The 26735-nt window shown below is 38.0% G+C and overlaps 1 protein-coding gene across 1 annotated transcript in view; it reads left to right on the forward strand.

Annotated features, from left to right (window-relative positions):
* The window catches only part of FMN2 (formin 2), a 296800-nt gene that overhangs the window by 210416 nt on the left and 59649 nt on the right, over positions 1-26735 (forward strand). The window contains exon 15 of the mRNA XM_047762652.1: positions 23514-23606. Coding sequence (XP_047618608.1) covers positions 23514-23606 — 93 coding nt within the window. The remainder of the gene's footprint in view (positions 1-23513; positions 23607-26735) is intronic.

A 26735-nucleotide genomic window follows, 5' to 3' on the forward strand; every position in this document is an offset into this window, starting at 1 on the left:
CCCCCAGACCAGAACCAGAGCTTCTATTTCTCAGAAGCCTAGGGGTCCAGCCCTTTGGACATATTAGGTTTATTGCCAATTCAGTCATCAAGCTAGTGAATGACTTGGCTCAGGTCTTGCCTGGAAAGCTGATCTGCCTACTTGTGCCACCCCAGCCACACAGCTGCTTATGGGCCACAGTTGTTTGCACCCTCCATGAGTGCAAAGCCCAGTCACAGCTCTGGTTTCCAGCAGTGAGACCGGTTCTACTCCCTACTGTGTGAACTCTCCTTCCACCAGTTTCAACATGAGCCAAGATCTTAACCTTCTTCACGTACCAGTGACCTTTTACCTTAATATTGTTGATCGACTTGGGCTTCTCTGCTATTTCTGGTTCAAGGATATATTAACATTATTTTAAAAAAAAGTTTCATTGCTTTGGTTTTCTCTTTATATTCTTATCATGGCTGTGTGTTTTCACATAGAAACACACAGAAGAAAAGTTCAGCCTATGAACTTATCATTCCATTTGACTGGACATCTATATTAACTTTTATACATTTTTTCCCACTGAAAATTATAACATGAACATTTTCCCCTGCCATTTGATATAATTAAAAAAACTGTTTAAGATGGTTTCATAATAATCCGTCTTATGATTGTGCTATAATTTAGTGAGTCATTGATTCTTGTAAGAAATTAGACTCCAGTTTTCACTACTCTTAAGTATTGGGTTGAACATCTTTATTGATAGCCTTTTTGCTAAATACCTCTGATTATTTCCTTAATATAGATTCTTAGAATTATAATTACTTGACCAGAAGCAATGAACATTTTTTCAGATTCTTGATATTTACTACCAAAATGCTTTCTAGAAAGGCAACTTATGAATTTAAATGGTGGAATGGCTCATAGAATAGATCAGAATAATAAAATTTATGAGATAAGAGTCAGTAAGGAATCTTAAAGATGTACTCTATGCCTATCATTTAAAAAGTTTATTAAATTAATAGAACATAAAAAAATAAAAACATAAACCCTTCCTTCATAGTTCATAGACTAATAAGAGGACCAATAGTTAAGTGAATAACCACTGTACAATATAAAGGTATTTTTTAGTTATATAAATAAGATACTATAGAAACCCAGAAGAGGTTGAATATTGAATATAGTTGAAAAAATTGTACTTGAATTGGATTTCGAAAGATAACCAATAAAGTGACAAGAAACAGATGGTAAAATCTGATATAGCTAGAGCATAATGTGTCAAGGGTATGGGATCAGAAGATGCTGAGCCATCCTTGCAAAGGGTTTAGACTTGATTCTGTAAGCACTGCTTAGCCCCGGAAATGCTTTTAGGCAAGGATGCAACATATTCAGACAGGCATTTTTTGAAAGGCTGTTGTGAGGTATTTGTGAATGATGGTTTATCTTTTTTTGTTTGTTTTTTAGGGCTGCACCTATGGCATATGGAATTTCCCAGGCTAGGGGTCAAATCAGAGTTGTAGCCTCTGGCCTACACCACAGCCACAGCCATGCCAGATCTGAGCCGTGTCTGTGACCTACACTGCAGCTTGGGGCAATGCCTGGATACTTAACCCACTGAGCGAGGCCAGGGATCCAACCTGCATCCTCATGGATACTAGTCAGGTTCATTACCACTGAGCCACGATGGGAACTCCTGAGTGATGGTTTAGAGTGGAGACTTGAAGCTGGAGACTTGGCCAGTCAGATGTTGAGGGTACAAGCCAAGGTCTGTGTGGGAGGATGAAGAGAAGAGGGGCTGGGAGTCTTTGGAGATGCACTGGAACAAGATTCTAGTACACAGATATACAGGGTAAGGAAGAAGGAGGGATAAGATGACTCTTATTCATAGCTCGCATACTTGGCTGGATGCTAAAACTATTCCAGGAGGAAATAACAGGAGGAATAAATAGTCCAGTTACCAGCTGCCACCCCCCACCCCATATTCACAGAATGCAATAAATAAACATGAGAGAGTTTTCTGATCATGTGAACCATACAAGTTTAAATGCTTTATAAGGAGCATTTATTCCAAATGCACTATCTACCCATTGAATAATTATATTTAGGGAATTGAGTGATATGATTTGTATCTTGAAAAGTGCTTTAAAAAATTGTGTATACTCTATAATTTCCCCCAAGCCACACTGGGTTACTATAATTTCTTCTGTTTGAGATGTTTGCATTTCTTTATGTAAGCTTTGAAGGAAATGTTTTCACTTGTGATATTTTGTTCCAAAGTTAGTAAGTTTCAATTATCTTTCTCTCCTCTCATTTACCCTCTCCTCCTACTCCCAGTATGCATGTGTACTTAATTCAGATAAAATTTTCCAGGATGTTTATACCTCTCATGCTGTAAATTTCTTGAATCTCCATTCCTTTCAGTGGTAGTTTTGCTAGTGGGAGAAGAGTTAATGAGAAGAAAATGAAGTCATTGGTCATTTAAGATTTGATGCCATTTATTAACATTAGAAAAAAATTAGTAAAATTTCTGACCTGCCTTGAGAAAAACACAGCTAATTAAAGGTGATTATCCAACATTTTGAGTTAAATTTTATTTTAGAAATGATCCCTGATTGTGTTACAATGTATACTTTGCAAAAATGTCTTCTTTTCATGTGATAACACACAGATTAATTCATAGTCACAAGATGTTGTTTCACACAGGGACCCAATAAGCAAATAATCATATGAAAGCATAGTCTTCACATATGTAGCAAACCATCACCATCAGATTTAAGTCATTTACAACAGTCTCCTTGTGAATGTTTCATTCTCTCCGGCTGAGGTCCTGTGATTCTTTTTCCATTTTCTTTTTTTTTAATGTTTTTGATCGTTTTTATTTTATTTTTATTTATTTATTTTTGTCTTTTTGCAATTTATTGGGCTGCTCCCGCGGCATATGGAGGTTCCCAGGCTAGGGGTCGAATCAGAGCTGTAGCCACCGGCCTACGCCAGAGCCACAGCAACGCAGGATCCGAGCCGCGTCTGCAACCTACACCACAGCTCACGGCAATGCCGGATCGTTAACCCACTGAGCAAGGGCAGGGACCGAACCCGCAACCTCATGGTTCCTAGTCGGATTCGTTAACCACTACGCCACGACGGGAACTCCCGTTTTTATTTTTAATTACTATTTTATGTTAGAGTATAGTTGATTTATAATGTTGTGTTAGGTTCTGGTGTACAGCAAGGTGATACATTCCTGTGAATACATGTATCTATTCATTTCAGATTCTTTTCCCTTATATTGAGTAGAATTCCCTGCACCATCTCCTTGTTGTGTATTTTATATATAGTAGTGTGTATATGTTAATCCTAAACTTCTAATTTATCCCTCTCCCCCTTTCCCCTTTGGTAACCATAAATTGGTTTTGGAAGTCTGAGTTCACTTCTGTTTTGTAAATAAGTTTATTTGTATCCATTTTTAGATTCCACACATAAGTGATATCGTATAGTATCTTTTTCCAATTTCTTTCTTCCTCCCTTCCTCCCTTCCTTCCCCGCATCCATGGCATTTGGAGGTTCCCAGGCCAGGGATCAAATCCAAGCCCCAGCTGCAACCTAAACCACAGCTGCAGTAACACTGGTTTCTTAACCCACCGTGCCACAGCATGAACTCCCCCTTTTCCATTTTCAGTTGGCAAAGTCCTGCTCACCTTTCTTTGCTCAGCTAGAGTGATTCCTCTTCAGTGAAGCTATCTGGATAAACTTGCCCTGCAGGAAAGCACTGATGAAAGTACACTTGTAGCCCTGTAAATGGATGTTTGCAGAGGTGCAGGACAACATGTTGAAAGTGAGGGAGTGTGAATAACTTCAAATTACACCTTGGATTTCATCTTGAGAAATACTACTGATTAATATCTTTTTCAAAAATTTTAAAAGTCAGAGAATGTAAAATATTGGCAAAGATGTGGATTAGTGAGAACTCTTTCGCACTGATGATAGATATACCTATTGATATACTTTCTTGGAAAACTGTCTGGCAATAGCTTATTCAGTTAAAAGGTGCATATTCTCTCACCCAGCACTGAAATAGGTGACCAGGTGAAATATATAACTGTGTTCATATTTATAGCAGCAGCACCAAAACCCCTCAGATACTTTTCAACAAAATTATTGCTGAGTAAATGATATCTTCTTTCAAAGAACATCTTTTGAAGCCTGAACCGGATTATGTTTATCTGCCTTAAAGATGGTTCTTATTAATATAATCTTGAGAACAGACAAGTCATGGGAAAATATGAACAGTATGACTTCAATTTTCAAAGTTCAAAAAATATATACGTATAGTTTTTATATACCTCAATATACATATCAAAATATATGTATAATTATAAACATATACATTTTAATTATATATGTATATATATATCATTACTTGTTTAGGGTTAGCATGGGGTTGAAAAATACAAATTTGCAGGTAGTAGTTGTCTTTCGGCCTGAGGGTGGGATGTAGGGAGTGTGTGAGACTCCTCCTCCAAATATTAAGTTCTGTTTCTTAAATTGGAAACACGGTATATGTTATATGCATGTATACATACTCCTCCATAAATATGACATCTTCAATGATTGTATTTAAGAAGAAATAAAAAATAGGCAATTATCCAGGAATATGTTTGGAGTTGAAATTTAATCACCTAGACTTACTAACTGGAAATGTGATTACTCAGCCTTTTGTATTCTTTTTTTTTTTTTTTGCTTTTTGGGGCCACACCCGCAGTATATGGAGATTCCCAGGCTAGGGGATCCAGTTGGAGCTACAGCTGCTGGCCTACCACAGTCACAGCAGTGCAGGATGTGAACTGCATCTGTGACTTACACCACAGCTCACCACAACGCCAGATCCTTAACCCACTGATCGAGGCCAGGGATCGAACCCGCAATCTCATGGTTCCTAGTGGGATTCCTTTCCACTGCACCATGACGGGAACTTCACAGCCTTTTTTATTCTTTACCAAAAGAAGTATATAGCTTAACAAACTCAAGAAGTATATAGCTTAGCAAACTCAAGAATAAACACAATTAAGGAACATATGAAATTTAATTAAAAGAACAAGCTATGTTTTAGAAGACTTTCAATATATGGTTACAGACGAATAATGCTTACATACAAAACCTTTTTGAGAGAAATGTTAATCTGAAAACCTGGCATATTTCCTAGCAAACAATTAAAACAGTTATTATGTGTAAGCAGTTAAATAAAAAGGAAATTAAGTACTAGTGCTAGAAAGCTGTTGAATACTTAGAAAAATATGATCCATTAATTTTGGTTACTGCTTCTACTATTTCTTTTGGGGGGGGGGTCTTTTTTTTTTTGCCTTTTCTAGGGCCACTCCCACGGCAAGTGGAGGTTCCCATGCTAGGGGTCTAATGGGAGCTGTAGCCGCCAGCCTACTCCAGAGCCACAGCAATGCAGGATCCAAGCCGTTTCTGTGACCTACACCACAGCTCACAGCAACGCTGGATCTTTAACCCACTGAGCAAGACCAGGGATAGAACCTGCAACCTCATGGTTCCTAGTCAGATTCGTTAACCACTGCGCCACCACGGGAACTCCTGCTTCTACTATTTCTGTGTGAAGTCAGGAAAACAGAAACTATGTTTATTCTTTTAATAGAAATAATTTTACATAGAGGATTAGGTTAACACCTGTTGGAGGACTGTAAAAGCAAAAAAGGAATTCTCAGGTAAATATTGGGAGCAGCTGTCATCCCTGGGCTTGAGGACTGAAGTGAAGGGGTTGGAGTCAGCCAAGAGCCTGGACTTGAGGAAAAGAGTTTTGTGGGGCTAGGACCCAGGCCTCTGGAGGGGATGCTGCCTGTAAGAATAGCCAAGGAGCTCAGGTGGGGGCTGCAGAGAGCTGGGATCAGGGGGTCTTGAAGAGGAAGTTCTGCCAAACTGCACTGGTACTTTTGAGGAGGCATTGATGTTGGATGTAGGCCTGTAAAAACAAGCTAGGAACTTGAACAACCTGCTGATGTGTGAGGAGAAGTGTCTAGAGCAGTGCTCACCTGAGCAGCAGATCCCCTTATCTGTCCCCTCCTCCAACCCTGTCTCCCCTCGTTGGTGAAACCTGTCAGGGAGCAGATGGCAAAGGAGAAAGGAGTTGGCTGAGCCCCAGTCAGCATTCCAGGCCTGTAGAAAGGTAGTTTGGGGCTAAGAGACCATATCTTAATGACTTACTACTAACTTCATTCTTTAATTTAACTTTTTTATTTACATTGTTCTAATCTGATTCCCCTTAGAACAGAGGACGGAGGGACGATTCTGAGCAGTGTCTGGAGCAATATAAAGGTGTGGAGCTGTTGCAGGGCCCACTTCACTGAATGATGCCCACATCCTCTTCGGTTTTAATAATGGTTATATTTGCTACCTCGGTCATCCATGTGATTCTTCCACATTTCCACGCTATATGTAGTCTGTTTCTGTGTCACCAAGTGTTCACTATATGTATGTTAGAATTCATGGCTTCTGATAAGCTCTTATCAATTTTTGATGATAAATTGATAATTTCTCGGAGTTCCCGTCGTGGCGCAGTGGTTAATGAATCCGACTAGGAACCATGAGGTTGCGGGTTCGGTCCCTGCCCTTGCTCAGTGGGTTAAGGATCTGGCGTTGCCGTGAGCTGTGGTGTAGGTCACAGATGCGGCTCGGATACCACATTGCTGTGGCTCTGGCGTAGGCCGGCGGCTACAGCTCTGATTCGATCCCTAGCCTGAGAACCTCCATAGGTGCAGCCCTATAAAAGGTGAAAAAGATGAAAAAAAAAGAAAGAAAGAAATTGATAATTTCTCAAGAACATCTAAAATTCTTGTGCCATGTTCTAAAAGTTGAAACTTCATTAGTTTTTTAAAAAAAACTTTTTTTTTCTTTTTAGGGCCCCACCTGCAGCATATGGAGATTCCCAGGCTAGGGGTTAAGTTAGAGCTGCAGCTTCTGGCCTACACCACAGCAATGTCGGATCCAAGCCACATCTGCAACCTACACCACAGCTTGTGTCAATGCTGGCTCCTTAACCCACTGAGCAAGGCCAGGGGTCAAACCTTCATCCTCATGGATACCAGTCAGGTTCTTAACCCACTGAGCCACAATGGGAACTCCTGAAAAAAAAAACTTTTTTTATTCAAATAACATTCTATAACAGCTTGTTTCATGTATACAACATTACATTTCTCTTTTTTTTTCTTTTTTTTTGTCTTTTCTTGCCTTTTCTTGGGCCGCTCCCACGGCATATGGAGGTTCCCAGGCTAGGGGTCCAATCGGAGCTGCAGCCACCAGCCTATGCCACAGCCACAGCAATGCAGGATCCGAGCCGCGTCTGCAACCTACACCACAGCTCACGGCAACGCCAGATCGTTAACCCACTGAGCAAGGGCAGGGATCGAACCCGCAACCTCATGGTTCCTAGTCGGATTCGTTAACCACTGCGCCACGACGGGAACTCCACAACATTACATTTCTACTTCTGTATACACTACAGCAAGCTCATCACCAAAAATTAAGCTTGCATCTGTCACCATCCATTTGACCCCTTTACTTATTTTGTCTTTCCCCTCTGGTAACCATTACTCTGTTCTCAGTATATACATGTATTTTTTTGGTTTGGTTTGTTCATTTATTTTGCTTTTTTGTTTGATTGTTTGTTTTTTATATTCCACATATAAGTAAAATCGTACAGTATTTGTTTTTCTCTGTTGACTTACTTCATCTAACATCCTCAAATTCCATCTATGTTGTTGAAAAAGGTCAACTTCATCTTTTATGACTGAGTAATATTCCACTATGTGTGGGATATATACCACATCTTCTGTGGTAGTTATCTATTGATGGGTAATTAGGTTGTTTCCATGTCTTGGCTGTTATAAATAATGCAGGTTAACATAAGGGTACATATATCTTTTTGAGTTAGTGTTTGCCTATTCATTGGATAAATACCCAGAAATGGAGTAGGTAAGTCATATGATAGTTCTATTCTTAATTTTTTTAGGACTCTCCCTACTGTTTCCAGTGTCTGTGTCAATTTATATTCCTATCAATGGTGCATGAGGGTTACCTTTACTCCACATTTTTGCTAATGCTTGTTATTTCATATCTTTTTGATAATAGCCATTCTAACAGGCATGAGGCAATATCATTATAGTTTTTATTTGCATCTTCCTAATAATCAGTGATATTGAGCATCTTTTCATGTGCCTATTGGCCATCTGTATGTCTTCTTTGGAAAAATGTCTACTCAGGTCTTTTGTTCTGTTTTTTTGTTTTTGTTTTTGTCTTTTTCCTTTTTCTTGAGCCGCTACCGCGGCATATGGAGGTTCCCAGGCTAGGGGTCTAATGGGGGCTGTAGCCGCCAGCCTACTCCAGAGCCACAGCAATGCAGGATCCAAGCCGTGTCTGCAACCTACACCACAGCTCATGGCAACGCCAGATCCTTAACCCACTGAGCAAGGGCAGGGACCGAACCCGCAACCTCATGGTTCCTAGTCGGATTCGTTAACCACTGTGCCACGACGGGAACTCCTTCTGTTCATTTTTTAATTGGGTGTTTGGGTTTTTATTTGATACAGTGTTGTATGCTTTCTTTGTGTATTTTGGATATTAACCCTTTTCAGATGTATCATTTACAAATACATTCTGACATTTAGTAAGCTGCCTTATTGTATTATTGATATTTTCCTTTATAGTATAAAAGCTTTTTAGTTTGATGTAGTTCCATTTGGGGTTTTTTTGTTTCTTTTCTTTTTACAGCCACACCTACAGCATGTGGAAGTTCCCAGGCTAGAGGTCAAATCAGAGCTGCAGCTGCTGACCTACAACACAGCCACAGCAATGCCTGATCTGAGTCACATCTATGACCTATGCCACAGTTTGTGGCAATGCTGGATCCTTAACCCACTGAGTGAGGTCAGAAATTGAACCTGCATCCTCATGGACACTATGTCGGGTTCTTAACCTGCTGAGTCACAGCAGGAGCTTCGCCATTTGTTTATTTTTTATTTTATTTCCCTTGCCTGAAGAGGCAGATACCAACAAATACTGGTAATATCAGTGTCAGAGGCATGGTGCCTGTGTTTTCTTCTAGGAGTTTTATGGTTTCAGGTCTTACATTCAAGTCTTCAACCAATTTTGAGTTGATTTTTTCATATGGTGTGAGATAGTGGTCTAGTTTTTTGGGGGGACAGGGGCGGGGCACACCCATGGCATGCATGCTAGGAATTGAACCTGCACTACAACAGAGACTTGAGACAGCAGAGACAATGGAACCTGCACTACAACGGAGACTTGAGACAGCAGAGACAGTAGATCCTTAACCTACTGCCCCACCCGGGAACTCCTAGTTTCATTTTTAAAGTCTGGCTGTCCAGTTTTCCCAACACGATTTATTGAGGAGACTGTCTTTTCTCCATTGTGTGTCCTTTTTTCCTTTTTCAGAAATTAATTGTCCATATATGTGTGTGTTTATTTCTGGCCTCTCAATTCTGTTCCTTTGATCTATGTTTCTGTTTTTCTGCCAATATCATGCTGCTTTGATTACTGTGGGTTTGTAATACAGTTTGAAGTCAGAGAGCATGAAGCAAATAACAGTGGGTCTGTTTCAGGTGTTGGGTGTTGCTCATCACAGGTTGATTGTATGGAGTGTTTACTAAACTACTTCATGTTGGTGCATACCTGTCTGTCAGTTACCCATTCCAGACCAGGATCAGGGCACATCAGAATTGGAAGAATTGATCACTGTGGTGACAGTACTACTCCAGAGACTCTGAAGGAGGCTCTGAGATTTCTAGGCCAGCCAGAGATGCTTGCAATTACTCTTCAAGTCATCGTGTAATGACACTTTTATTGGCAGCCAAGAGGAGGCCAAGCACTTGGCCAGTATTATGAAGATCCTATATAAGTTTCTGGGATAATCATTTATGCCCTTGATAAGCTTTATCACCTAGGCCTCTAAATATGATATTACTATATCCTTAGAAAATATCAAAAAAAAGAGAAAATATCAGAGGCTTCACATTGCGTTTATAGATGTACTATACTAGTGTCATTGTATGATATTTTCAGTTTTATGTAAATCACTTTTATACTCCAGGCATCATACCATTTTTTTTTGTAAATTTTAATCAAAGGATTTATTTGTCCAAATTCTAAATGTTTGAGCAACTTGTTAATTTTTGGAAATATTACAGTTAAGGATGGACGTATTTGAAGAATTCTAGAACTGTATGTGAAATATTATAAGCAGGCTAGTTTGTGGTGAGGATGCTTTTATTGTTTTATTGTTAAGATGCTGCATTGGCCATCTTAAATATGGTTTAAATCAATGAAGTAATAACCTTTTACAACCACCTTAAAAAAAGTTGAGTATTTTTATTTATTTATAAGAGTAGAGCTTATAAGTAATCTTTAAAAATCTGCCTGGTAACCGTTACCAATGTGTTTGCTGTCACTCTGAAGTGCCACTCAAACTGTCAGTTGAAGAGATGCTTGTGTCTGCAGCTGTAGTGCCTTCAGACTCCTCATCTTAAGCCAAATGTTAAGTGAAAGCCAAGCTTTACACTATCCATGAGGCATATTTGACTGTCTTTATAAACAAAGAATTGTGTAGAAGTCACCTGCCCTCAAGTCCTTTGGTTAGAATTCTTAAAATTTCAAGTCAGACAAATTGGAACACTGTGTTATTCACTGTTGTTGTTTGTATATAGCCTTTTATTTTGATGTAACTCAAACTTATGGAAAAGTTGCAAGCTAGCACATGGAACTCCTGGATATGCTTTACCTACAGCATCCATTGTCTTTTTTGTCCCACTTGCTCCCTCCTGTCCCCCATCTATAGACATGTATGTACATACATAGTAGGTGTGTATAATTTTTTCTAAACCATATGCCAGCAAGTCAGAGACATCATTACCCCTAAATACTTTACGGTGTATTTCTAAGAATATGGATATCCTTTTACATACGCACAGTATATAATTATCAAATTCAGCATATTTGACATCAACAAGTACTGTTATTGAACCCACCAAACATATTTAGAAGCATTCTTTATAGCTGTTTTCCCAATCCAAGATCACACACTGCAGTTAATTGTAATGTCTCCTGAGGCCTCTTGAAAATAGAGCAGTTCCTTAGTATTTATCGTTCTTGACTGTACCATTTTTGAAGTTTACAGCTGCTGGTTTTGTAGACACCTCTTCCTTTGGATTTGTCTGCCGAATGACATGTGTCCTCTCTGAAAGTCCATGATGTCCAGAAGTCTCATTATTGTTAATGAGAATACAACACTCTGGTCTCTTTGTTTAGTGCTATCTGCTGGTTCCTCCACTAAGAAGCTATGTTTTTCTGTCTATAATTAGTAAGTAATTGGGTGGTGATTCTGTGAGAGATGTAAATATCTTGTTCCTCATCAAGTTTCCCCACTAGATTTAGCGTCTGTTTAATATTTCTGACTACATTATCCCTTTTCTATGTATGGTTGAAGCTTGTCATCCTTCTGTATACATTTCTTTAAAAAAAGTTTGGTATAACTTTCATTCCATTTTAAGCTACTTTGGGTTTTAATATATTATGAGAGGCATTTGTCAATATTAACTGAGGACAGGTTAGAAGAAAACTCAGTTTACCTTTCCTTGTAGTCTCCCCATGTCATCTTCAGAACTTCTGAAAATTTCTACAATTTGCTTTGCTTTGCTATGAAAAGTTATGAGCTAGTAGTAATGTTTATTTAACAATTTGTTCACAGAAATCATGTTCCTATGAAATACCATAAGATTTGGGAAAGGAGATGGCTAGAAATTGTCTCATTCTTTTTTTTTTTGGTAGAAAATGTCATCATTAATCACATTAATGAATTTTAAAAGCAATGTGATTTTAAAAGGTTAAATTTTAGGAGTTCCCGTTGTGGCACAGTGGTTAACGAATCCAACTAGGAACCATGAGTTTGCGGGTTCAGTCCCTGCCCTTGCTCAGTGGGTTAACGATCCGGCGTTGCCGTGAGCTGTGGTGTAGGTTGCAGATGTGGCTCGGATCCTGCATTGCTATGGCTCTGGCGTAGGCTGGCAGCTACAGCTCCGATTAGACCCCTAGCCTGGGAACCTCCATATGCCGCAGGAGCAGCCCAAAAAATGGCAAAAAGACAAAAAAAAATTTATTTAGGCATGGATTTAGATATGGAAGGCTATTGTTGGATATCAAAATTCCATAGGACCTTTCCTTTGGCTAGTTTGCTGTACCACAGCGGGAACTCAGTACAGTGGGTTAAGGATCCAGTGTTGCCACGGCTGCAGTGTAGGTTGCAACTGCTAGAATCTGAGCCCTGACCCAGGAACTCCATGTGCTGTGGGGCAGCCAAAAAAGAAAATAAATACATAAATACATAAATGTGGTCCCTTCCGGGAAATCAGTCAAGATGGCCGAGTAGAATGACCCTGAACCCACCTCCTCTCATGGGCAGACCTATTTATAGAACAGCTATTAATGAAAAAAAGCCAGAACCTACCAGAATAGATCTTCTACAACTAAAGACAGAGAAGGAACCACAACATGATGGGTAGAAGGGGCTGCCTTGCAATATAGTCAAGTCCCGTAGCCTGGAGTGGGTGACGCACATACTAGAGAATCATTATATTGCTGAAATTCTCTTACAGGAGTGAGTTCTGGGCCCCACATCAGGCTCCCCTACCCAGGAGTCTTAAACCAAGGAAATCAAGCCCCCTGAGCACTTGGTTTTGAAGGACAGCTGGACTTAATTTTGGAGGTCCCAAATGACTGGGGGAAATAGAGACACTACTCTTAAGGTCACACACAAAATCTCACATGCACTGGACCCAGGACAAAAGCAGAATTTGAAAGGACCCAGCCTGCTAACCTTAGACAATCTCTCAGTGAGGCAGGAGTGCCTGCAGCTCACCCTGGGAACATAGACACTGGCAAGAGCCATTATTGGGAGCTCTTTCTACTGTGTGGACACTGGTATTGTTAAAATGACCATATTACCCAAGACAGTCTACAAATTCAATGCAGTCCATATAAAAATACCAAGGGCGTTTTTCACAAAACTAGAACAAATAATTTTTTTTTTTTTTTTTGCTATTTCTTGGCCCGCTCCCACGGCATATGGAGATTCCCAGGCTAGGGGTCGAATCAGAGCTGTAGCCGCCAGCCTACTCCAGAGCCACAGCAACGTGGGATCCGAGCCACGTCTGCGACCTACACCACAGCTCACAGCAACGCCAGATCGTCAACCCACTGAGCAAGGGCAGGGACCAAACCCGCAACCTCATGGTTCCTAGTCGGATTCGTTAACCACTGCGCCACAACGGGAACTCCAGAACAAATAATTTTAATATTTGTGTGGAAATACAAAAGACCCCAAATAGCCAAAGTAATCTTGAGAAAAAAGAATGTAACTGGAGGAATCCTGCTCCCTGACTTCTGACTGTACTGCAAAGCTACAGTCATCAAAAGAGTATGGTACTGGCACAAAACCAGACACACAAATCAATGGAACAAAATAAAGATGCCAGAAATAAATCCACGCACTTATGGTCAATTAATCTACCACAAAGGAGGTAAGAATATACAATGGAGAAAAGGCTCTCTTCGATAAATAGTGCCAGGAAAACCAGACAACTCTATGTAACAGAACGAAATTACAACATTCTCTTGCACCATATACAAAAATAAACTCAAAATTGATTAAAGGCCTAAATATAATACCAGAAGCCTTAAAGCTCTCAACATAGGTGGAACACTCTTTGACATAAATTGTAGCAATATTTTTTTGGATCTGTCTCCTAAAGCAAAGGATAAAAGCAAAAATAAATAAATGGAACCTCTCTAAACAAAAAGCTTTTACACAGCAAAGGAAACTATCAACAAAATGAAAAGACAGCCTACTGAATGGGAGAAAATATTTGCAAATGATATGACCAGTAAGGGATTAATATCTAAAGTATTTCAATAGCTCATACAACTCAAGCTTATAAAAACAACCCAATTAAAAAATGGCCAGAAGACCTGAATAGACATTTTTTTCAAAGAAAACGTACAGATGGCCAATGGGCACATGAAAGGATGTTCAATATCTCTAATGATCAGGGAAATGCAAATCAAAACCACAATGAGATACTGCCTAACACATGTCAGAATGGCTATTATCAAAAAGAACACAAATAGCAAATGTTGGCAAAAATGTGGAAAAAAGGAGACCCTCATTCACTGGTGGTGAATATGTAAATTGTTGCAGCCACTGTGGATAACAGTGTGGAGGCTTCTCAAAAAACAAAAAATAGAACTATTATATGACCCAGCAGTTCCACTCCTGGATGTTTATCTGAACAAAATAAAAACACAAATTTGCAAAGATACATGCTCTCCAAGATTCATTGCAACATTATCTACAGTTATCAAGATAAAATGGAGACAACCTAAATATCCATTAACAGATGAATGGAGAGTTCCCATCATGGCTCAGCAGTAATGAACCCAACTAGTATCCATGAGAATGTGATTTCAAACCCTGGCCTCGCTCAGTGGGTTAAAGGATCTGGTGTTGCCATGATCTGTGGTGTAGTTCACAGATGAAGCCAGGATTTGGCATTGCTGTGGCTGTGGCGTAGGCCACTAACTGCAGCTCTGATTTGACCCCCAGCCTGGGAACTTCCATATGGCCATGGTTGTGGCCCTAAAAAGACAAACAAACAAACAAAAACATATGAATGAATAAAGAAGATGTGGTATATACATGAGATAGATCTACCCAGCCGTTAAAAATAATGAAATTTTGCCATTTGCAACAACATGGATAGAATTGGAGGGTATTATGCAGAATGTAATAAGTCAGAGAAAGATAAGTACTGTATGATATCACTTATATGTGGAAATACTAAAATACAACAAACTAGTGAAAATGACAAAAAAAAAAGCAGACACAGATATAGAGAACAAACTAGTGGGGAGAGGGAATAGGGGAGGAGCAATATAGGGGTGAGGGAGTGATTTACGAACTTATTTATAAAATAAATTGCAAGGATATATTTTATAATACAGAATATTGTCAATATTTTATAATAACTACAAATGGAGTATAACATTTAAAATTGCTTATCACCATATCTTACACCTGTAATTTACATAATATTGTACATTAGCTATACCTCAGTAAAGAAAAGGTAATGTGTGATAACACTCAACAGAAAAGTTAATTCTATTATGTGATCAGAATTGATATTTGAAATGAAACTTGCTACTCTAAGATTAGCCTTCCCTCTGTGTTATACCAGAGGATGATAAGGTGATGATGTGAAGTTAGTGGCATGCACAATTCAGTTCTAAATGAAGGACTGTCTCAAGATGAGTAGTGAAAAAGCAGAAAGGTTGGCCTCAATAGTACTAGGCCACTAGAAATGTCCCTGTGCAGCCCCAGAGACTTGGGATTATAAATACCTTATGGCATTTAGTCTTCATGGCTTCATCTCTTATAGTGGTGTCATTCAGTATTCAAGGCTGAAGCTAAAAGAATCAACACTAGGAGCCTCCTTGCCTGCCTGCTTGCATCTCTTTATGAGTGTCCTTTCTTAATAAACCTATTTCTCACCTATCAAAAAAGAAAAAAAAGAATCAACACTAGCATTTCCTCCTAAATCCTGCACAATACAAACTTGTGGAGTTTTGATATATAAAATTGTGCTATTTGCATAAATACTGCATATGTCAAGTAATTTTCTCTAACTTTTTTGTTTTTTGTCTTTTTAGGGTCCCACCTGCAGCGTATGGAGGTTCCCAGGCTAGGGGTCGAATCAGAGCTGTAGCTGCCAGCCTACACCAGAGCCATAGCAATGCAGGATCCAAGCCGTGACTGCGAACTACACAGCTCAGGGCAATGCCAGATCCTTAACCCACTGAGCGAGACCAGGAATCAAACCCGTGTCCTCATGGTTCCTAGTCAGATTTGTTAACCACTGAGCCACAACAGAAACTCCCAGTAATTTAGAATTATTTTAGTTTTACTTTGGACCACCATTACTAATAGAGTAAGTCCAAATGATCCAAATGACTACAGTGGTATTGCTAATGATATAAGGAAATGTTAACTTTTCATGTTTCCTAAGGCCAAATGTGAGAAGAAAGCCCATTGCCAGCAGTGTACACTCACACTTTGTCACATTTTTATGCTCAGACACCAGTAAACAAGTCGGAGAACTTGCTCACATCAGACTTTGATTCATACCTTAGCTGACTGGGAAGTTATGGACCCTCCTCTTTCTGAGCATATAGACAAATTGAAAGGCATAACACGTGGTGTCAGAGAGACCTGGAGGGCTCATCTAGTCTATCTCTGTCATCCATAGTATCAACGTATATCATATCACCATTGATTATCAGGTATGTTTTAACCAAGTGTAAGGTATGTGAGAATTAGTCACTCCCAGTGAGGAATATGTTTGAAAAAATAATGATAACACGTTCTAGTCTGTCCCTACAGAAATGTCATTCCCCCAATCTGAAGCATTGCCTTCAGTGCTTCTTGAGACTTGAGAGATGAGAATTCAGTGTCCTTGTTGTATATTAGTAGCTGTGCCTCTGGTAGTTTGTGCTGGTGATAATTATCCAATAACTGTAGCAGATGTGATATTCCTTTTACTGTATACCCAGCAGTCTTCTGTGTATTTTATCTGCGTGAAGTCCTTTGATCTTCACAGAAAAGTAGATGCTATTATTAACCCCATATTACAAACAAAGAAACTGAAGCAGAGTGACACCTACTTGGCCAAAGGGACACAAATCCTAAGTGGACGACACAGGACACAAACCCAGTTTTCAGAACCCCATGCTTTTAGCCCCCAGGCTCTCCTACTTTTCTTTTCTTTTTGTTTTCTTTTTTTTTTTTTTTTTTTTGTCTTTTTTAGGGCTACACCCTTGGCATATGGATGTTCCCAGGCTAGGGGTCGAGCTATAGGAGCTATAGCCACTGGCCTACAGCCTACAGCCATAGCAACGGCAGATGGGACCTGCTTCTGCAACCTACACAACAGCTCGTGGCAACACCAGATGCTTAACCCACTGAGTGAGGCCAGGGATCAGACCTATGTCCTCATGGATACTAGTCAGATTCGTTTCCACTGAGCCATGACAAGGACGCCTCTCTTACTTTTCTCTTTGCTACTCTTGCTGATAACAGTAAAGATAACAATGACAGTAATGATGGTGAAATCTTTCATAGCCCTTAGTATGAACCAGGCACAGTTCTAAGTCCTCTACATATATCAACTAATTTATTGTAACAACCCGGGAAGGCAGGTTCTATAGTTATTTGTGTATTATAGATGAAGCTGAGAAAGGCTAACTACCTTTTTGAAAGTCACAGCTGTTATATTTTATCTTTTTTATGATTTTTTTCCATTGTAGTTGATTTACAGTGTTCCGTCAATTTCTGCTGTATAGCAAAGTGACCCAGTCATACATGTGTGTGTGTGTATTCTTTTTTCACATTATCCTCCACCTTGTTCCATTACAAGTGACTAGATATAGTTCCCTGTCCTATTTACAGCAGGATCTCATTGCTTATCCACACTGAATGTAATAGTTTGCATCTATTAACTCCTGAGTCCCAGTCCATCCCACTCTTTTTCCCTCTCCCTTGGCAACCATGAGTCTGTTCTCCAAGTCCACGAGTTTCTTTTCTGTGGAAACATTCATATGTGCCATATATTAGATTCCAGATATGTGATATCATATGGTATTTGTCTTTTTCTTTCTGACTTACTTCACTCAATATGAGAGTCTCTAGCTAGATCCACATTGCTGCAAATGGCATTATTTTGTTCTTTTTTATGGCTGAGTAGTATTCCATTGTGTATATATACCACATCTTCTTAATCTATTCATCCGTCAATGGACATTTAGGTGGTTTCCCTGTCTTAGCTATTGTGAATAGTGCTGCAATGAACATACGAGTGCATGCGTCTTTTTAAATGAAAGTTTTGTCTTGATATATGCCCAAGAAGGGATTGTTGGGTCATATGGTATTTTTATATTTAGTTTTCTGAGATACATCCATACTGCTTTCCATAGTTGGTTATACCAGTTTACATTCCCACCAACAGCATGGAGGGTACCCTGTTCTCTACACCCTCTCCAGCATTTGTTATTTGTTGACTTGTTAATGATGGCCATTCTGATAGGTGTAAGGTGGTCCCTCATAGTAGTTTGATTTGCATTTCTCTAATAATTAGTGCTGTTGAGCATTTTTTCATGTGCCTGTTGGCCATCTGTATATATTCTTTGGAGAAATATCTATTCACCTCTTTTGCCCACTTTTCAATTGAGTTGTTGGGTTTTTTGCTGTTGAGTTGTATAAGTTGTTCATATACTTTAGAGATTAAGCCCTTGTCAGTTGCATCATTTGAAACTATTTTCTGCTATTCTGTATATTGTCTTTTTGTTTTTTTAATGGTGTCCTTTGCTATGCAAAAGCTTGTCAGTTTGATTAGATCCCAGTGGTTTATTTTTGCTTTTATTTCTGTTGCCTTGGGAGACTGACCTCAGAAAACATTTGTACAGTTGATGTCAGAAAATGTTTTGCCTATGTTATCTTCTAGGAGTTTGATGGTGTCTTGTCTTACATTTAAGTCTTTAAGCCATTTTGAGTTTATTTTTGTGCATGGTGTGAGGGTGTGTTCCAGTTTCACTGATTTACATGTGGCTGTGTGGTTTTCCCAGCACCACTTAATGAAGAGACTGTCTTTTTCCTATTTTATATCTTTGCCTACTTAGTCAAAGGTTAATTGACTGTAGCTGTCTGGGTTTATTTCTGGGTTCTCTGTTCTGTTTCATTGGTCTGTATGTCTGCTTTTGTACCAGTACCACACTGTCTTGATGACTGTAGCTTTGTAATATTTTCTGAATTCTAGAAGATTTATGCCTCCTGCTTGATTTTTTTTTCCTCAGGATTGTTTTGGCAATTCTGGGTCTTTTATATTTCCATATAAATTTTTGGATTTGTTTGTTCCAGTTCTGTGAAAAATGTCATGGGTAATTTGATAGTGATTGCATTGAATATGTAGATTGCTTTGGGTAGTATGGCCATTTTTATGATATTAATTATCCCAACCCAAGAGCATGAAATATCTTTCTATTTCTTCAAATCCTCTTTAATGTCCTTGATTAATGTTTTATAGTTCTCAATATATAAGTCTTTCACCTCCTTGTTCAGGTTTATTCCTAGGTATTTAGTTTTTAGGGGTGTGATTTTAAAAGGTATTGTATTTTTATATTCCTTTTCCAATATTTCATTGTTAGTATACAGAAATGCAACCTATTTCTGAATGTTAATCTTGCATCCTGCCACTTTACTGAATTCATTGATCAGTTCAAGTAGTTTTCATGTGGAGTCCTTAGGGTTTTCTAGATATAGTATCATGTCATCTGCAGACAATGACAGTTTTACCTCTTCTCTCATGGAAGTGTATCATGTTTGAAAACAATCACTTGTGATGGAAAGTAACATAAAAATTGGGAATTATTCTCATAAGAGTGATTATTTAAGGAACAAAACCATTCATTTCAGTGTTAAACAGTGTTCACTTTCAAAATTCTTGTTAAAGAGTACACCTATGAAATACCTGTTAAGTAGTATATTTATAAACCCATTCAGTCTGATTTAGCTTTGTTTTGATATTTAAAATGGTGAGCTCAGCAAGCATAACTTATTCCACCAGCTGTATTGCTGCTAATTCTGCTGTGTCCATACTAAGGTATTGTGGTGTTTGTATGTATGAATCTCTGTTCTCTTTCATTACATTTGGGTGATAAGGAACTATTTTGGCCTTAGTCTATAGATATTTAATTGTTACAGGTCAAATTTTTCTGAAATTCATCTTTAAGATAGAATGATCCATGTAAATTATTCATTTCTCTTGATAAGCAGCTGGACCTGCTGGCCCACTGTTGATAAGACTAGGATATTTGGAGTATTTTTTCAGAGGCTGTAAAGAATCTATGCTTATTTATCCAGCATCCTGCCCATGGCCCACACCTCACCTTTGCTGGACACTTGTTCTGGAATACATGTGCTGACAAAGATGGTAACAGATTCCTGGTCTACTGTGCTCTTTGACTTCCCATTGCCTCCTCACTCTGTTATAGCTTGTCCCTAGCATTGCAAAAACTGTTTTCGAGATTTGCCAAATTAAGAGGCATTTTACTGCCACCTTTGTTTTATTTGATGTCTCTGTTGCCTTTGGCTCACTCTTTATGACTCACTGGCCCTTTGGCTTCATTAGCCCCACTCACTTCTGATTCTCACAGTATCTCACATTTCCTTCTAAGACTTCTTTCTTCAGGGCCTTCTTTTTCTCTGCTTCTTCGTGAAAATTGGTATGGCTCCAATGTTCAGCCTTGTCCTCTTTCTCAAGTGGTCTTATTCAGCATTTCCTTTTATCATTCTTATCTGTAAACTCATACACCCAACTGCTTCCTGGAAACTGCACTTAGATATTACACTGGCATCTTAAAATGCAGCAAATCAAAAGCATGTTAATTTTCTTTCCTCTGAAAGCTACTTTTCCACTTGTGGTCTTCACCCGCAAGCCACCCAAGCTATGAACCTAGTCAGCATTCTTCCTTCCCCTCCCTACCTCATGCATCAGTGCACATTAGAATCACCGTGTGAACATTTTTATGAGTCTAATCCTTGGAGATTACTTTTCAGAGTGGCTTGGATTGGAGCTTTGTCAGGTAGGCTCTCAAAATCCTCCCCTGTTAAATTAACAAAATGAAGATTAAAAATCATATGGTCATCTCAATATATGTAGAAAAAGCTTTTAACAAAATTCAACATCCGTTTATGATTTTAAAAAACTCTCCAGAAAATGGGTATAAAGGGAACATACCTTAGCATAAAGTCCAAATAGATAAGTCCACAACAAATATCATACTCAGCAGCAAAAAGTCAAAAGCATTTCCTCTAAGATCAGGAACAAGACAAGGACCCTCACTTGCCACTTTTATTTATCATAGTATTGGAAGTCCTAGCCATAGCAGGCAAGAAAGAGAAATAAAAGGAATCCAAATTGGAAAGGAAGAAGTAAAACTGCCACTGTTTACAGAAGACATTATACTATATATTAAAAAAAATCCTAAAGATGCCACCAAAAATCTATTGGAACTAATAAGTAAAGTTAGTAAAGTTAAATGTAAGAATTAGTATACAAAAATCTGTACCATTTCTATACACTAATAATAATTACCTTAAAAAGAAATTAAGAAAATAATTCCATTTACAATTGCATCAAGAAGAATAAAATACCTAGGAGTAAATTTAGCCAAGGATGTGAGAGACAACTCTGAAAACATTAAGACATTGATGAAAGAAATTGAAGATGAGACAAATAAATGGAAATATATCATGCTTATGAATTGGAAGAATTGCTATTGTTAAAATGTCCATACTACTCAAGGTAATCTATAGATTGAGTGCAGTCCTTATCACCAGTGGCATTTTTCACAGAACTAGAATAAATCACCCTAAAATTTGTATGGAACCACAAAGGACCCCAAAACCAGAGCAATCTTGAGAAAGAACAAAACTGAAGGTATCATGCTCCCTGACTTCAGACTATATTACAAAGCTAGAGCAATCCAAACAGTATGGTACTGGCAGAAAAACAGACACATAGATCAATGGAACAGAATAGAGAGCCCAGAAATAAACCACCACTTATATGGTCAATTAATCTACAACAAAGGATCCATTAATATACAATGGGGTAAAGATAGCCCATTCAATAAATGCTTTGGGGAAAACTGAACAGCCAGATGCAAAAGAATGAAACTGGACTCTTTTCTCATAATATATACAAAAATAAACTCAAAATGGTTACAGACTTAAATGTAAGAACTGAAACCACAAAACACCTACAGGAAATTATAGGCAGTATGTTCTTTGACATCAGTCCTGTGGATATAGTTTTTACATCTGTCTCCTCAAGCAAGGGTAAGAAAAGCAAAAATAAACAAATGGGGTCATATCAGATGAAAAAGCCTTTGTGCAACAAAGAAAACCATCAACAAAACAAAAAGGCAGTCTATTGTATGGGATAAGATATGTGCAAATATACTTGATAAGACATTAATATCCAAATCATATTTAAAAATCACACAACTTAATATAAAAAAAACAAGCAATCCAATTAAAAATTATGCAGGGCGCTCTGGTATATAGAATAACTGGCCAATGGGGACCTGGCCAACAGAGCCAGGAAAAGAATCTGAAAAAGAATTGATGTATGTATATGTATAAGTGAATCACTTTGTTATATAGCAGAAATGATCACAACATTGTAAATGAACTGTACTTCAATAAAGCTTTAAAAATGAAAAAAAAAATGTGCAGGGGAACCTCAGTAGACATTTCCCCAAAATACAAAAATGGCCAACAAACACATGTAAGGATGTTCAACATCACTAATCATCAGGAGAATCAAATCAAAACCACAGTATCACCTCACACCTGTCAGAATGGCTGTTATCAAAAAGCCGAGTAGTAACAAGTATTGACAAGGATGTGGAGAAAAGGAACTCTACATGCACTGTCAATGGGAATGTAAATTCATGAACCTCCACCAGTATGGAGATTCCTCAAGAAATTGAAAACAGAACTACCACATGACCCAACAGTTCCACCTTTGGATATTTACCCCAATAAAACAAAAATACTAATTCAAAGTTATATATGCATGGATGCCTATATTCATTGAAGCATTATTTATAGTAGCCAAGATAACAGAAGCAACCTAAGTTATCTACCAATGGATATACGGATAAAGACATGTTTCATATATATAATTGCATACACGTTTCACATACACACACTGAAATATTACTCAGCCATTAAAAAGATAGCTTTCCATTTGCAACAGCATGATTGGACCTGGTAGATATTATGCTAAGTGACATAAGTCAGAGAGAGACCAACTTATATGTGATCCAAAAAGCAAAACAAATGATCGAACAAAATGAACCAGAAAGATAGATACAAAGAGTAAACTTGTGGTTACCAGGGTTGAGGATGAGGGCATAGTTGAAAAAGGTAAAGTTGCTAAGAGGTACAATCTTGCATTTAATATAAAATAAATAAGTAATGGGACTGTAATATACAGCATAAGGATATAGTCAATGTATTTTAATAATTTTGTATGGTCGTAGATAATAACTAGACTTAATCTGGTAATCATTTCATAATCTATTTAAATGCTCAGTCACTGTGTACACCTGAAACTAACATAATATTGTACATAAACTATAACTTTTCAAAAAAAAATTTTTTTCCATCCACCGAAGTAAAGTCTTGATCATAGGCTTCTTTTGTCAGCGTTTGGATGTTCCCAAATAATGTGTAGACATATGTCAGTTATCATGGGTTAACAGAATTTTCTAACCCTAGCTAATATATTTTTCATTGTTTTAATGCCTCATTAACTGTGATATTCTAACAGTGTCTCTCTTTTCAGCCTGTGAGGTTGAAGCAGGGAAAGTGTACCAAGTATCCTCACAAGAACACATCCAGCCTTTCAAAGAAAACATGGAACAGTTTATTATTCAAGGTAAATTCTGAAGAGATATCTTTCATTTCCCTCCCTTTTCAGCAGAAGGGAAGGAGAAATTTTTTTAAATATACATTGGTTTAAAGAGGTTATTTTGATGTCACAGAAAAACAAATTATGTTTAATCACGAATCACACAGTTGTAAGAGGACAGCATTTGGCTAAAATGTGCTATTTTGTGGGTAATGTTCATTATTACTGTTTTTTAAAATGACAGTAGTTATTGCTTGAAATAGCACATATCTATAAATGCATTAACATTTTTATGCTTTCTCTGTGATAAAAAATCAGATATTCTTTTAAGTTTTATCTGCACATATGACTTCAGTTTAACCTGGTATTTATTTGCTTTATGAAAATATTGTGCCCAAAATGTTGATTTTTTAATCTCTTCAGAACAGTCAGGTTTTTTATAGGATGTAAAAATACCTCTGGATGTTAATACATTTTTTTCCATAAAATTTTTGTAAATATTGTCTTATTGATTCTTCCTATATTCCTATGAAATAAGCAAAGATGGAAAATTTCAAATAATATTAAGAAAACAAAAATTTTAAGGGAAAAAAAGTCCATTAAAAGAACTTGCTGTTTGTGGCTCCATAGAAACGAACTGAACTAGTATCCATGAGGATGCCGGTTCGATCCCTGACCCCACTTAGTGGGTTAAGGATCCAGTGTCACTGTGAGCTGTGGTGTAGGTCACAGACATGGTCCAGATATGGCGTTGCTGTTGCTGCAGTGTAGCCCAGCAGCTGCAGCTCCATTTCAACCCCTGAGAACTTCCATATGCCAAGAGTTTGACCCAAAAAACCTTGTTATTTGAAATCCTTGAAACTTATATCAAAGCATTCACTGCTCTAAACGTTTCTATTTTGTAATGTTAACACATCTTCTGAAGATAAGATTTGTATCAAGCCATGCTCTGGTAAAGTTCTTGCTGTTTCAGGAATTCTAAAGGCTGATATGGCCTGAGACTGGGGCTAAGTAGTACCTTGAAGACTGACTCCATCCTCTGCTTGTTAGGCTATGGTTTTTATAGATTTTTCAAGTATCTTTAATTTAATACAATGAATTATACCATAATTTGATTAAACATTAAGCATAGCTCTTTTTTAGATGGGAAAATACCATTTAATCATTTAAGATAACCATGAAGACAGAAACAAAAATCTGGTTCGTCATATATCAAAGTGATTGTCATTCTCAGTCAAGTTCCATTCTCTTGACTTAGAGTGGAAATTTTACTGGATGGTCTTTGACTGAAATCAGATTCCTGTAGATACATATTAGAGGACCCTGTCAGCTCACTGCACTCTTAATGGTGAATAAAAATGAGTCTTGATTTTTCCATCCAGTGGGGTTTTTAGGGTCAAGAACCTATGCTTAATTCTGTAACTCATTAAAAAAGAAGTAAAACAATTTGTTAGATTTCACATCTAAAACGTTAATGAGTGTGTCATTCAAATAGTTGTTCACATGATACATGGTATGTAATATTTTGAATCTGTATTTCTTAGACCAGGTATAGAAATTTTCTTTTGATTCCATCTTAGTCACTTTTTTTTAATGAATAACAACCCTGGTGGAATTTAGGGATTGTCTTACAAACCACACATGATCAGCCATATCTGACATATCTGACATTGTTAGAAATAATTATGATAATTCCAAGGATGAATAGAGGCCTTCAGAATTTGACTAGTAATTCACTTGCATGGGAGACCAGACTCGGCCATACTAAATGAACAGGTATCTATTCATATTTCAAGTCTTCCATGAACTTGTTTTAATCCCTTTATTATGATATTCAGATATTAGTAATTTTTATACTTCTCCATGATAAATGAAACCCTTACTCATGTATGGATAATAACGCATATATTCTAATTATGGGCTAGAATTAGGCTAATCCCAATTAAATGAGTCTTCATGCTCTTCTTTCAGCACTTTTAATTACGTTTTTATTTCTCCTCTGGTCCTCTTCAAGTATTCTGTGATTATTTGTTCATTGAAAAAAAATCTTCAAATGCCTCCTATCTGCCCAGACATTCTTCCGGGTATTGAGTTACAGCAGTGAATAAGAAAATGTATGTGTCTTAATAGACCTTTCATTGTACATTACCTGGAATACAATTAATGATAACAGCAAATCCTTAAAGGAGAAAAAACTTAGTCAAATGTGTCTAAAATATGGAAGAAGAAAAAATCCAGCTTTAAACATAGTTGCTCATGAACCTATGTTCAGTGACACAGTGAAACCAATATATTTCAAAATACATTTCTCTGAGAATATGGCCAGTTCTTTTGGTCCTATATGTCTTCTAGTTATCAGGGCAAAATTCTAAAATTAAATTCATACATTAAGAAATGCATTCCTGGAGTTCCCGTCGTGGCGCAGTGGTTAACGAATCCGACTAGGAACCATGAGGTTGCGGGTTCAATCCCTGCCCTTGCTCAGTGGGTTAACGATCCGGCGTTGCCGTGAGCTGTGGTGTAGATTGCAGACGCGGCTCGGATCCCGCGTTGCTGTGGCTCTGGCGTAGGCCGGGTGGCTACAGCTCCGATTCAACCCCTAGCCTGGGAACCTCCATATGCCGCAAGAGTGGCCCAAGAAATAGCAACAACAACAATGACAACAACAAAAAAAAGACAAAAAAAAAAGAAATGCATTCCACATTAGTAAAAATAATATATGCTGTTCATAATGAGGCCTTCCTCAGTAATAAAATAGTTTTCTTACATTAATCTATGTGCTCAGATTACCTAACAGAGGTATATTCATGTTTTTATATGTCCCGTCAGTCTTTTTTAATGTGCTTCATTTTTGAAAGCTAAAGTCTCTCTCAAACAATTCAAGAGTCCGTCTCTCTCTCTCTCTCTTTCTCTTTCTCTCCAGTGCTGGCCAAACATTTCAATATTAGCTCCCACAATATAATAGATCCTTCTCTTATTCTTGTAATTCAGCTACTGAGTGGTCTGTGGGCCACACTCTTCACAGTCTCTGATTTTATCTAGCTCAATAATCCATTAATGCACCCCTTTTGCACTTCCCAGCTCCACTCAAGCCAGGTTTTCATGGCCTCTACTTAGACACTTCTTTGTGAATGTCCCTCACCTCTGCTTTAAAAT

Source organism: Phacochoerus africanus, chromosome 15 (assembly GCF_016906955.1).
Source record: "Phacochoerus africanus isolate WHEZ1 chromosome 15, ROS_Pafr_v1, whole genome shotgun sequence".
NCBI lineage: Eukaryota > Metazoa > Chordata > Mammalia > Artiodactyla > Suidae > Phacochoerus > Phacochoerus africanus.